Source organism: Anabrus simplex, chromosome 2, assembly GCF_040414725.1.
Source record: "Anabrus simplex isolate iqAnaSimp1 chromosome 2, ASM4041472v1, whole genome shotgun sequence".
NCBI lineage: Eukaryota > Metazoa > Arthropoda > Insecta > Orthoptera > Tettigoniidae > Anabrus > Anabrus simplex.
In genome coordinates, this window is record NC_090266.1 from 332,939,094 (window position 1) to 332,952,125 (window position 13,032).

The 13,032-nt window shown below is 37.6% G+C and overlaps 1 protein-coding gene across 5 annotated transcripts in view; it reads left to right on the forward strand.

Moving 5' to 3' along the window:
• Positions 1 to 13,032, forward strand: part of LOC136864113 (uncharacterized) — a 929,406-nt gene that overhangs the window by 891,816 nt on the left and 24,558 nt on the right. The window contains exon 17 of one of the 5 annotated variants that reach the window (XM_067140695.2): positions 7,605 to 7,666. The exons of the other annotated variants lie outside the window; for them this stretch is intronic. Coding sequence (XP_066996796.2) covers positions 7,605 to 7,637 — 33 coding nt within the window. The 3' untranslated portion in view covers positions 7,638 to 7,666. The remainder of the gene's footprint in view (positions 1 to 7,604; positions 7,667 to 13,032) is intronic. 5 annotated transcript variants of the gene reach the window in all.

Below are 13,032 nucleotides of genomic sequence, written 5' to 3' on the forward strand. Positions count from 1 at the left end.
TGTCACTTCTTGGTTTGTTGTACAGATTTTCTGACATCACCGATATCCACGCCCTCACAGCCTACTATGTATATTGCATCCTACCAATTATCGAATTTGTGTCTCCCATTTGGTCTACCTCTTCACCCACTCATCTGAATCACATTCACCGCATACAGTCATTCTTCTGTGCCATTGTTAGAGCCAGATTAGATTGTTGAAACTTGAGCAGCATTGATTATTTTAATCATGATGGTTCAGTTTTGTCTGTATTGACTTACATTCAGTCTATGAAAACACTTTTCTGCATTGTCAGTACTTCACATCTTATTATATTACCTTCCATACATGTTTCGAGAGCTCAACTGTTCCCTTCCTCAGCAGTGCAAAACATCAAACAAAAATCTTATTTGTATATTTTATTCCAAATACTGAAGTTCTAAGATCATTCATATAAACCAGAATTTCTCCTCTTAATCTCGTCCGACCATGCGAGCCGTTTTTAACCGTCAAGTTCCTTTAAAATAAACAGCCATCAAAACAACTTTAGAAAAAATTTTACGAAAAAGACGACAACTAATATGATAGTATACATTTTTATTACTTACTTTAGTTTCAACTGGTACCAAATTTGTCAAAATTAAAACAAAATTACCAGTAGCAGCATGGCGTCTAGTAGCAGCTGTCCTCGTACGGTCAGTGGAAGCAAGCACAGGAGCTATGACTTTTTTGGTTTAGACAAGTGTACATAATAACTTGGCGCAGATATTCATTAGATAGTGTGCCGCTTGTGTTATGAGGCTTAGACTCAACGCAATAACAGTAGTTTGCAAGAAGATGCAACCATCCGACAATCAACCCTACATTGCAAGTACATTAGTATCATTGTAAATCTGTATTGAAATTCACTATACTTATTAAATTATTAATTGTTTATTAATCACCCACCTATTCAATACATAAAAGTCTTAAAATTAAGATTTTATCCTTTTACGTTACTTGGAATGGGACATGTTTCACCTTTATGCAGGCATCTTCAGCCATTGTGTCACCTCAAGATTAAATCAGGATTCATATTTATTGTTAAAATGTGTATTAGAATTTGATATTTATATACTTAAAACTTGTTCAGCAAGTCCTTATGAAATAGTTGAAACAGGATTGTAATAATGTATTAAAGTATTAGAACAACAGCCTGGTAATCAATAATTAACTACATCTAGAATACATAGTATAAAAGCTTATGGTGACAATATTACATAATCTATAAAACTATTATAATTTCATTGTTTGAACTATAGAAAAAAACACATTCCAGCAGGAAATACTCATTAATTAAAATGTTAAAAATACTATACAATGTAAACATTAAAATTATAAAGACATCTGATTGAAGTCCTAAGTTTGAAAGATTAACTTTAATTTATGTCTTTCTTCATAAAAATGTATAAAAGTATGTTGTAATTAACAAACATTGAAATAGAGTTCAAAGTATTAAAACCTCAAAACGACAATATATGAAGTTAAATTATCGTGAACATGTAATAGGTCAACATTCGTCGTTGTAATGTTGGAAGAGAAGTTAAAGGAGCAAAGAGCATAATTTGAAGAGGCTGGGAGCGTGTTGTTACAAGCGAGCTGGTCGTAAGGGAACAATCAAACCTTGAGTTAGATGTTGTAAATGGGCAGAATTGCCAAGTGAGTGTTGAGAGTCTGCAATTAAAAAATATTTTATTTAAAATTTATTCTTCATAGGGAGTAAACTGACTAAATGAAATTAGTGAAAGTTAGTGTTGGCACTTACCCCTTAGACTACTGTGGTGTTATCTAGCTGTGTTCAGTGTTTTAGAATTACTGGCAGTTGCCGAGTTCCTACTTATAATACCAATATAAATGGTCCGTGTTGTAGCTGTGAGGTCGTGGTGGAGGGAAGGGGTATGCTTGGAAAGGTGGGGCTATAGGATTATTTGTTGTGTGTGGAGGGAGTTGAAAGGAACAGGGGAGGGGAAGAGTGTGCCCAATCTAAACACTGAAGAACCATGTAGTCACCCCCCAAAATTGGTCCCATTGTTGGTGAAGATTGCCTCAGGGCATCCTCGTATCTCAAAGAATCTGTGCAGAGCTTGGATAAATGCATGTTGACAATCCTTTTACCATCTCCAAGTGTACATCTCTATATACAGAACAAGTGAAGAACACAATCCAGATTTTCTGCCTATTCCGTAAAATTAATGGTCCATCCGTATCTACTCTAGTGATTTTGAAAACTAACGTATCTTAAACAGGCTGCAGTGGTTAGAGGGGGTGACTCCGCATCAAAGTGATCAGTATTGTACCAGTTCCAGACATTGCATTTCCTCCCCACTCGACGAATCAACAGGCTCCCTTTCAGAATCGACATCTTCTGTCTGACTTCACCCAACAGCGTTTGGGCTCCGATATGGTTGTTATTTTTGTGCTAGTCATTTGATAACAATTGGACTCTCATGAGATTAAAACTGCCAGAAATTGAAAAAATAACTTGTCAGGTCAGTGACTTATCTTAGATTGAAGGTGAATCACGCCAAGAGAATCAACATTTAAGGTCGTACTCCATGAAGTCTCTCACTTTCTGATTAAGAGAAGGCATCTTCTTGCACCAACCTCAACATGACAAACTCTACAGCATGAAGTTCCTGCACTGATAGACTTCCTATCCGTCAACCAGTCCTACTTTGACAGTTGTTACAAAACCTGTTTATCCATCCTATCAAGTGGACGGTCTTTTCCAAACTCTCAAAAGTTTTGGACAGCCAATCATATCTCAGTTCTCTAATGTTTTCAATCGTCACCAGAGATATCTTAAACCTCTCTTCTTTGATTTCTGATTCCTTGTAAATCACATCACTGAGAGGCCGTTGACCCTTGTCAAATTGAACCCTTTCGCACTCAGCCTATATGCAGGGGTTTGCTCAAAGAAGCTCAAACTAATTTCTGTGTTTTCCAACCAAATTACAAAAAATCAACACGTAAACAGTTTGACACACATTAAAGTAAATCACACTAATACAGGAAGCTATGGGCATTTTAGAAATGAATATACCTTGGACGTATTATTATTATTATTATTATTATTATTATTATTATTATTATTATTATTATTATTATTATTATTATTATTATTGTAAAGCCAAAAAAATATTAAATTGAAAATAAATTAAAAAGTAAATTATGGTTTTCAATGACAGAAAGATAGACATTATTGCTTCTTTCTTCTTTACTCTTAGACCTGAAAGAAAGAACATTTAATTCTGACTAATTTGATATCAATTTGATCTGTGTGTTGCAATTCACTCATGAAGTATGGCACAAATTTATTCACTGTACACATAAACTGTCATCGATGTCAGGTCTTCACGGTCGGCTGCAAGGTGAGTAGCTGTGACTGTGTCACTTCTCACATAACGAGAATCACTTTCGGCAAAAGAAGGTCATTATTACTGTCTAAATCATATGAAAATTCAAGGGTATCGGCCTCATTCGGCCTTGAATATGGCCTAGTCATTACAATAAAAAGATGACGCAAGCACGTGCAACAAGGGAGTAAAATGAGGAGGAGTAAAATTATTGTTTGTGAAGTACAGCGAACACATGATATACCAAAGAAACAAAATAAACTCTAAACTAAACTAATAGCAAGATCAAATTGTTGTGTTCATAAGCCAACCAAAACAGATCCACGCAATAACAACTTCAAATAACGACAACATAAACATTCACAGTCAACAGATTTCATTTGTCGAAAATAGAAATATTTTGTAGGGCTGGTGGATATATCTGTAAAGTAAAATGCACATTCAACTCTTTAAGTTACTTTCACGATCAACTGTTACCATGAACAGCCACGCAAATGACCAAAATCCCTAAATAGGACAGAGCCGATGTATCGGCGCCGTGAGCTTTCTCGCCATGGGGTAACCTCTTGCGCCAATCTATAGGCGGACTGAGTGCGAAAGGGTTAAGCCAGTTGGGGCCCATCCACCCTTTCGATCTCACAAACTGCTTGATGCTACTCTTTCTTGAAGGTAGATCATCTGGATTGTGTGATCCCAGAACATGGTACCAGTCCATGTCGGAGGTAAGCTCTCATACCTCCTTGGTACGTCTTCGTACAAATACACTCCACTCCTCCTTGCACTTAATCCATTCCAAAATCATGGCCGAATCACACCAAGCATAAGTGAGAATCTCAGAACACCTAAGAGCATCTTTGACTAATTTCAGCAATTGAGCTCCAATAACTGCATCCAACAGCTAAAACCTCAGCATGTCGTTTTCTTGCTCTTCCCACACCTTTGGCATTCAAAATAGTAATAAGTTTTGTATCCCCGTGGGTCCCTTTTCTCTACCAGGAACACATATATTCCATACATTCTGTGGTGCATACAATTTCTCTTGGTCTCCTAATTTCATATTAAAGTTAGCTGGGTAAGCTTTTTTAACCCTCCGTCAGTCGCGCCATATCCAGAAGGCGCCAGCGCTAGTTTTACACGCCCTACTTCACAGCGCTTGTATCTGGTGAACCTGCACTCACAGTATCTTCATAGCTGCCAATGTCTTACAGTACAGTTGAGAAGTTGTCATTGTTGATAACATTAGTGTTGGGATACTGAACATTGGCGCCTACCAGATGCCACTTGACCTAAACCTTCCGTGTTTTTAGTATGGCCGGTAACAGTCAGTTTTTCAATTTAAACAATCCTAATGACTTGAAATTAATGCACAGTTTACTTACTGATGATAATTTTGATGAAGAGGAACAGAATGAAGTGGACAGTGATACTGATGTTGAAGATCTTCCGGGTGAGAGCAGAGAAGACAACTCCGATACCGAGGAAAGTGCAGTGGAAGATGAACTTCTTCTCAGGGACATCCTGTTTTATGCAGGGAAGGATGGAAGCACAAAATGGGGTAAGCACCCTGAATCTAATTGTAGGAAGAAAACACCCCACATAATTTGCTCACCAAACTGCCAGGCATTATTGGTGATGCACTACAGATAAAAAGTGAAGGTGAGTGTTGGAAATTGTTTATAACTGACGAAATGTTACATAATGTCGTTCAATATACAAATCAGTATATATAACAAGTAAAAGGACATTTTCAAAGGGAAACAGATGTGAAAGTGACTGTTATTATTAAAATAAAGGCATTCTTAGGACTTTCATATTTGGCTGGTACTTAACACGCCTACAAAATAATGCTGGAGGACTTGTGGGACACGGACGGCAATGGAGTGGAAAGTTCCGTCTTATTATGAATTTGAGGCATTTTAAATTTTTGCTTTGTTGCTTTCGTTTTGATGACAGGGTTACAAGAGAGGAGCATAAGAAGTTAGACAGCTTGACAGCTATCCGGGAAGTATTTCAATCATTTATTGACAACTGTAAGAAGAACTATTCCCTTGGGGCGTTCTTAACAATAGATGAAAATCTTGAAGCTTTTCGTGGAAAGTGCCAGTTTGAGTAGTATATCGCATCAAAACCAGCCAAATACGGGATAAAACTATATGCCTTAGTGGATGCAAAAATTTTCTATTGTCATAATTTGGAAATTTACCCTGGGAAACAGCCAGAGGGGCCATTTCATATTGGTAATAAACCATTAGATGTCGTTAAGCAGTTGTTATCTATAACACAGGTCGTAATATTATGGCTGATCAATTGGTTCACAGACTTTAACTTGATAGTTGACTTGAAGTAGAAGAGATTATCTTATGTCGGCACCATTTCAAAGAATAAAAGATGTCTACCAGCTGAGCTTATGAATGTGAAACAAAGGACAGTAAAGTCATCAATGTTTGGTTTCAATGAACATGCCACTTTAGCCTCCAATGTTCCCAAGAAAAACTGAATTGTCTTGCTCATTTAGTCATCGTTTAGATGATGACTCGATCGATGATGGCATGCTACAATGGGACAATGGGACAGAGGGTGGAGTAGATGTTGCGGATAAAATGTGAGGGAGTTACAACATAGCTCGAAATACCACACGTTGGCCACAAGTTATTTTCTTTGCTATGTTGAATGTAGCTGGCATAAATGCTCAAGTAGTGGCTGTTGGGAACGGAATGAGTGTCGGTAGGAGGAGACTGTTTCTGAGAACAATATCGGAGCCGTTGGTGTCAGAAGAGATTAGGCGAAGGAGCATGAATCCAACAGGTCTCCATTTGACACTGCGTTACAGACTTGAAAATTACCGACCTGCAGAGCAAGACAAAGAAGCAGTAGCCACTGGAACCACCCTTCCTCCACTTGCTGAAAAGAAACGATGTAACACTTTCAGGCTTGCTAAACAAAAGAGGATCACTAGAATGACAAGGTACAGCTGCAAGAAGTGTAAGAAACATTTCTGCCTGGAACACGGAGGAATGATTTGTCATGAATGCTTCTAGAATCTGGATTTGGGAAAATAAAAGGAAAGATGAACAGTTCATTCTGCATTTTTTCTTTAGTTTTATAATACATTGCATAATTTTCTATTTTTACATTATTATTATTATTATTATTATTATTATTATTATTATTATTATTATTATTATTATTATTATTATTATTATTATTATTATTATTATTATTATTATTATTTCAAATTCTGTGAACAGGAATACAGTATATCATGCTATAGTTCTTATTGTTTGTATATTGTTGTGTGTAAAATAAAGACTACCTAAGAGATATGACACTGAGTATTCTTGTAATATTTGAACAAGATAAAACAACCTGAAGAACTTTATTGTTGCTGTTAACAATGGAAATAAAAGTAAAAGGAATCATCATCATCAATGTCCCACTCCAGTCGCCCGGGTGTGGTTAGTAAAAGGAATGTCAACATTATTTAATCCAATTATATCCAAACGTCTACAGGACATGTATTTTTAAAACTAAGAACACAATGGCACCTCGTAGACGCCGTGAGACTTATCGTGTCGAAATTAGAGCACGACCGATGGCTGGTTAACAAATGTAGCTATATTTTCTCTCTCCTGATTTTCAGAGTGAATGAGCTGCATATTTAACAAAACATGTTTTGATTATACGCACACAGTCTTTTTTTTTTTACACCAACGTTCAAATTCGATAATAATATTTACACACACAAATCAACTTAAAAATGGTGTTAAAATGACTGCAGTGCTCCTGTATGCACTTAAGCAACTCGAAAGATGTTGATCATCCAACAACTGATCATTTTTCAAGTGCTCTAGTATATGTTATACCACAAAGTGTGGAATTTAAAAGGAGCAAAACTTATTTAATTTACCAAAAACCTCTGGGTTATCAAGGATAATGGATACCACATTTCCCAACAGTTTTAAAAGTCCTTCAGAAACATTTATTTTTATCCAAAGTGCCAAAATGACATTGAACTGTGTAATATACCTTTAAAATCACTCCTAACTTTTAGGAAATATAACATCAGATTTATTTATTTCATCAGATAATAACACAATTTTTTACTGTAGGTTAATATAATTTTGTTTCTCACACATCTCTAAAACGGGTTTCTAATGTAACTTTCGATGTTTATTTTTTAAACATAGTTTTGTATATTTTATATAAACACTTTTTTTTTTCCCCTTACAGGAGGTGGTTAACTCAATGCCAATATATTCATAAAATGACCTTCCATAGAAAAACATATCGAGGTAAGTTGCTGCCGTTTACAGTTTTTTAATGACTTTCAACTTAAGAAATTAAACTCTAGAAATCACATAAATCCAAGCTGAAGGCTTACAAGGGGGTGGATAACCAGTGTACAGAGAAACCACCAGAGTTAAGTATGACTAGGCCTTAAATTTAAGTAATGGTAGAAACAAGGACATTAAATGTAGATTAGTCCAAGCAAGTGTAACTTAAAACACAATACATGCTCCACGGTTGGGTGCAAATTTACTACAATTTTATTAACATAAAAGTTTGTTAGTAATATAAAAGATATTAATACTTGTACCACAACTGACTGTAATTATCACTTGTTGACTGCCAATGAAATAAAATTAAAAATAAATGAATGGTGATGATGATAATACAATTACATACATACATACATACATACATACATACATTATAGTCCATTATGCCTTTCAGCATTCAGTCTGCAATTCTCTGTGAATTTACTAAATGTTGTCACAATCCTCTGTTTGCAACTAGTGCTGTGGCCTCTTTTAGTTCTATACCTCTTATCTTTAAATCGTTAGAAACTCAGTCTAACCATTGTCGTCTTGGTCTCCCTCTACTTCTCTTACCTTCCTTAACAGAGTCCATTATTCTCTTAAGTAACCTATCCTCCTCCATTCACCTCACATGACCCCACCACCGAAGTCAGTTTATGTGTACAGCATCAACCATCTAGTTCATTCCTAACTTAGCCTTTATCTCCTCATTCTGAGTACCTTCCTGCCATTGTTCCCACCTGTTTGTACCAGCAACCATTCTCGCTACTTTCATGTCCATTACTTCTAACTTATGAATAAGATATCCTGAGTCCACCCAGCTTTCGCTCCCGTAAAGGAAAGTTGGTGTGAAAACAGACCGATGTAAAGAGAGTTTCATCTGGGAGCTGACTTCCTTCTAGCAGAACACTGTTGATCGCAACTGCGAGCACACTGCATTAACTTTACTACACCTTGATTCAATCTCACTTACCATATTACAATCCTGGGAGAACACACAACCTAAATACTTAAAATTATCTACCTGTTCCAGCTTTGTATCACCAATCTGTCCGGCTCCATGGCTAAATGGTTAGCATGCTGGCCTTTGGTCACAGGGGTCCCGGGTTCGATTCCCAGCCGGGTCGGGAATTTTAACCTTAACTGGTTCATTTCGCTGACACGGGGGGCTGGATGTATGTGCCGTCTTCATCATCATCAACAACACGACGCACAGGTCGCCTACGTGCGTCAAATCAACAGACCTGCATCTGGCGAGCCGAACTTGTACTCGGATACTCCCGGCACTGAAAGCCATACGTCATTTTTTAAATTTTTTATCACCAATCTGACATTCAATTCTGTTAAATTGCTTACCTACTGACATTAATTTAGTCTTCAAAAGGCTAATTTTCATACCATACTCATTGCACCTATTTTCAAGTTCCAAGATATTAGACTGCATGCTTTCGGCACAATCTGCCATTTGGACCAAGTCATCAATACGCCAGACTGTTTATTACATTTCCACCTGCCTGAATCCCTCCCGTCCACTTTATATCTTTCAGCAGATGATCCATGTAAACTACAAACAGCAAAGGTGAAAGATTACATCCTTGTCTAACCCCTATAAGTACCCCAAACCAAGAACTCATTCTACCATCAATTCTCACTGCAGCCCAATTGTCAGCATCAATGCCTTTGATGGATTTTAACAATCTACCCTTAATTCCATGGTCCCCCAGTATGGCGAACATCTTTTCCATCGGTACCCTGTCATTTGCTTTCTCTAGATCTACGAAACATAAACACAACTGTCTATTCCTCTCATAACATTTTTCAATTACCTGGTGCATACTGAAAATCTGATCCTGACAGCCCCTCTGTGGCCTGAAACCACCCTGGTTTTCATCCAACTTCTTCTCAACCACTGATCGTACCCTCCCTTCCAAGATGCCAGTGAATACTTTGCTTGGTACACTAATCAATGAGATACCTCGATAGTTGTTGCAATCCTTCCAGTTCCCTTGCGTATAGATAGGTGCAATTACTTCTTTATTCCAATCTGAAGGGACCTTACCAACGCTCCATGCTAATCTTACTACTCTATGAAGCCATTTCATCCCTGCCTTCCCACTATACTTCACCATTTCAAGTCTAATTTAATCTATTCCTGCTGCTTAATGACTTCATGACTAGGGGTTTGAATAGGACTAGAAATCAATCTGCTATCCTTTATTCCCTTAATAACTGATACAAAAAATATATCGACAGATGCTTCTTTAAGATACTTTCTTGTACAAGCCCTAGCTTCGGCCACATTACTTTTCTCTGTTATTCTAATATTTACATTTGGCATCCTTTCCACTTCCTCAAGCGTAACTTCACCATCATCATATTCCTCCTCCCTATGAGCTTGGTTGTTCGCGACACCACCAGGAAGATTTCCTTTTATGTTGAGAAATTTTTCAAACTATTCCCTCCTCCTGTCAAGTGATTCCCTGGGATCTATTATGAGTTCACCCGAATTACCCAAAACACTGTTCATTACCTTTTCCCCTCCCTTCCTAAGATTATTACTGTCCAGAAAGGTTTCCCTGCTGCTTGACCTAGACTTTACAGATTATTACCAAAATCTTCCCACAACTTCTTTTTGGATTCAAGAACTATTTGATTCCCTCTGTTTCTTTCATCTACCTGCAATTCACTGTCTGCATCAGCCCTTGTTTGGAGCCATTTCTGATAAGCCTTCTTTTTACGTTTACAAGCTGCTCTCACTTCATCATTCCACCAAGATATTCGCTTTTTCCCATCTTTACATACAGTTGTTCCTAGGCATTCCCTTGCTGTTTCTACTACAGCATCCTTGTACGCCACCCTCTCTCTTTCTATATCCTGAACCTGCTTACTGTCCACTGTTCGAAACTTCTGACTAATCATATCCATGTACTTCTGGCTAATTCCATTATCCTGGAGATTTTCTACCCTTATTCGTTTGCGGACAGATTTCACTTTCTCTGTCCTAGACGTAGAGATACTTAGTTCACTACAGATCAGATAGTGGTCTGTATCATCAAGAAATCCCTGGAAAACCTGTACATTTGTAACAGATTTCCTGAATTCGAAGTTGGTTAAGATATAGTCTCTTATCGATCTGGTACCCCTAGCCTCCAATGTGTAGCGATGAATAGCCTTATGCTTGAAGAATGTATTTGTAACTGCTAAACTCATACTAGCACATAAGTCCAGCAAACGCTTACCATTCCCATTAGCATCCATATCTTCCCCACATTTACCAGTCACCCTTTCGTATCCTTCATTTCTATTTCACCGGGATATAGTGGGTTCGAAACCCACTGTCGGTAGCTCTGAAGATGGTTTTTCCGTGGTTTCCCATTTTCACGCCAGACAAATGCTGGGGCTATAACTTAATTAAGGCCACAGCCGCTTCCTTCCCACTCCTAGGCCTTTCCTATGCCATCATCACCATAAGACCTGTCTAGGCCTTTCCTATGCCATCATCACCATAAGACCTGTCTGTGTTCGTGCGACATAAACTGTAAGGAAAAAAAAAAAAAAAGAAGACGACTCCTCAGGTTGTTCATAAAACCTGCAAAACTGGTTATCTGTTGACTGGCCTTACCTCCCCCTGCAGACATTAGAAGATGGTAGGAGCAAGCTAACAGGACTACCATAAATAACTTTAACTAACTGTTTTACTCTAATATATATTATCAACAAAAGAAAACAAACATATCAGAATTTTACCAATTAGAATTTACAATCTCTCTCTGTGAATCAGATCAGCACTAACGCATATTTCTTTCTTTTTACTTTCCACCCTTTTAATGGGTGGTTACTCAGCTCTTGATTAAAGCTTCCGTGAATGGATTTGAAGCCTGACATCCTGTAGCTCCAGAGTGGTGCCATGTTTTGCTAGCGCCCATATCACCATCCTCTCCTGTGTAGTAGCAGGTTCCACTTTTCCATGCAGTCTCTGCTGATGTAAAGTGCCATCCAATCTAATGCGCTTGATGACATTTGTTGATCTATTCCCACATAGCCCAGTAGTTATGAATGTGGATTTATCCAAGCTGCTGGTTAGGAAAAGCATGGGTTAATGGAACAGAATGGAAATTTCTACTGAAATTAAGTTGAAAAGGTGAATAACACAGGATATATAAACATAGGAAATGTTAGTTTGGGGGCTTATTCTGATTCAGAGGACTCATGATGTTATTCATTGAACTGTCTTGCTGTTACTTGTTTTCTTATTCACAGTTGACCAGGAGTGTTGTCAGTGTGTCATGCTACCAGTCCTATATTTGTGAAGTTTGTCTGATATTTTATTATGGCAGTGGTATAAGTGAAGGATGAACTCTGGACTTGGTCATCCCACTACCTACCTTTGACAGTTTTTAGAGAAGGAAATTGGAAAGAAGTATAGCAAGTATGGTATGAAAATGAATGTTTCCTAGATTGAAATTATATCAGTTGGGAAAAGCCCTGTGAAGAATGAAAGGCAGAGAGAAAATACAGAATAGGAGCTGATGGACTGCTTGTACCTTGCAATGTGATGAGAGAAATTGTATGAAGTTGAACCAAAGCTATAATAGTGAATTTTCAGTTGCTTATATTTTGTTAGAGGAAAGTGAATTGGAAGATGAATGTAACCTTTGCATCACTCTGTTCTCAAGCCAACATTGCTGTATGAGATAAACTCCAGGTATCATCCGCATAAGCTCAGAAAGTTAACAGACATGAAAGACAGGTAAATAGTAATAATTAGGGTTCAGAAGTTTATGATCGAAAGAAGTACAAAATATTCCCCAAAAACTAACTAAATATGACTGAAAAAGTAAAATATGTCTTATGGAATTTAGTGATAGGTAGCAAATATGAGAGTATTACTGACACTAAGCGCGGGGCTGAGTGGCTCAGGCGTTTGTGACGCTGGCCTTCTGACCCTAACTTGGAAAGATTGATCCTGGCTCAGTCCGGTGGTATTTGAAGGTGCTCAAATACGTCAGCCTCATGTTGGTAGATTTACTGGCATGTAAAAGAACTCCTGCAGGACAAAATTCCGGCACCTGGGCTTCTCCAAAATCCGTCAAAGGTAGGTTAGTGGGAAGGAAAAGTAACATCATTATTATTACTAACATTAAACACGTCTTAAGTACCAGAAAGTGTAGTGATAATACAGCAGACAGATTAAATCATGCAAACTGACAATCAATCAATCAGTCAATCAATCAATCAATCAGTCATCACTGATCTGAATTTAGGACAGTCGCCCGGGTGGCCGATTCCGTATGTGTTGTTTTCTTAGCCTTTTCTTAAATGATTGCAAAGAATTTGGA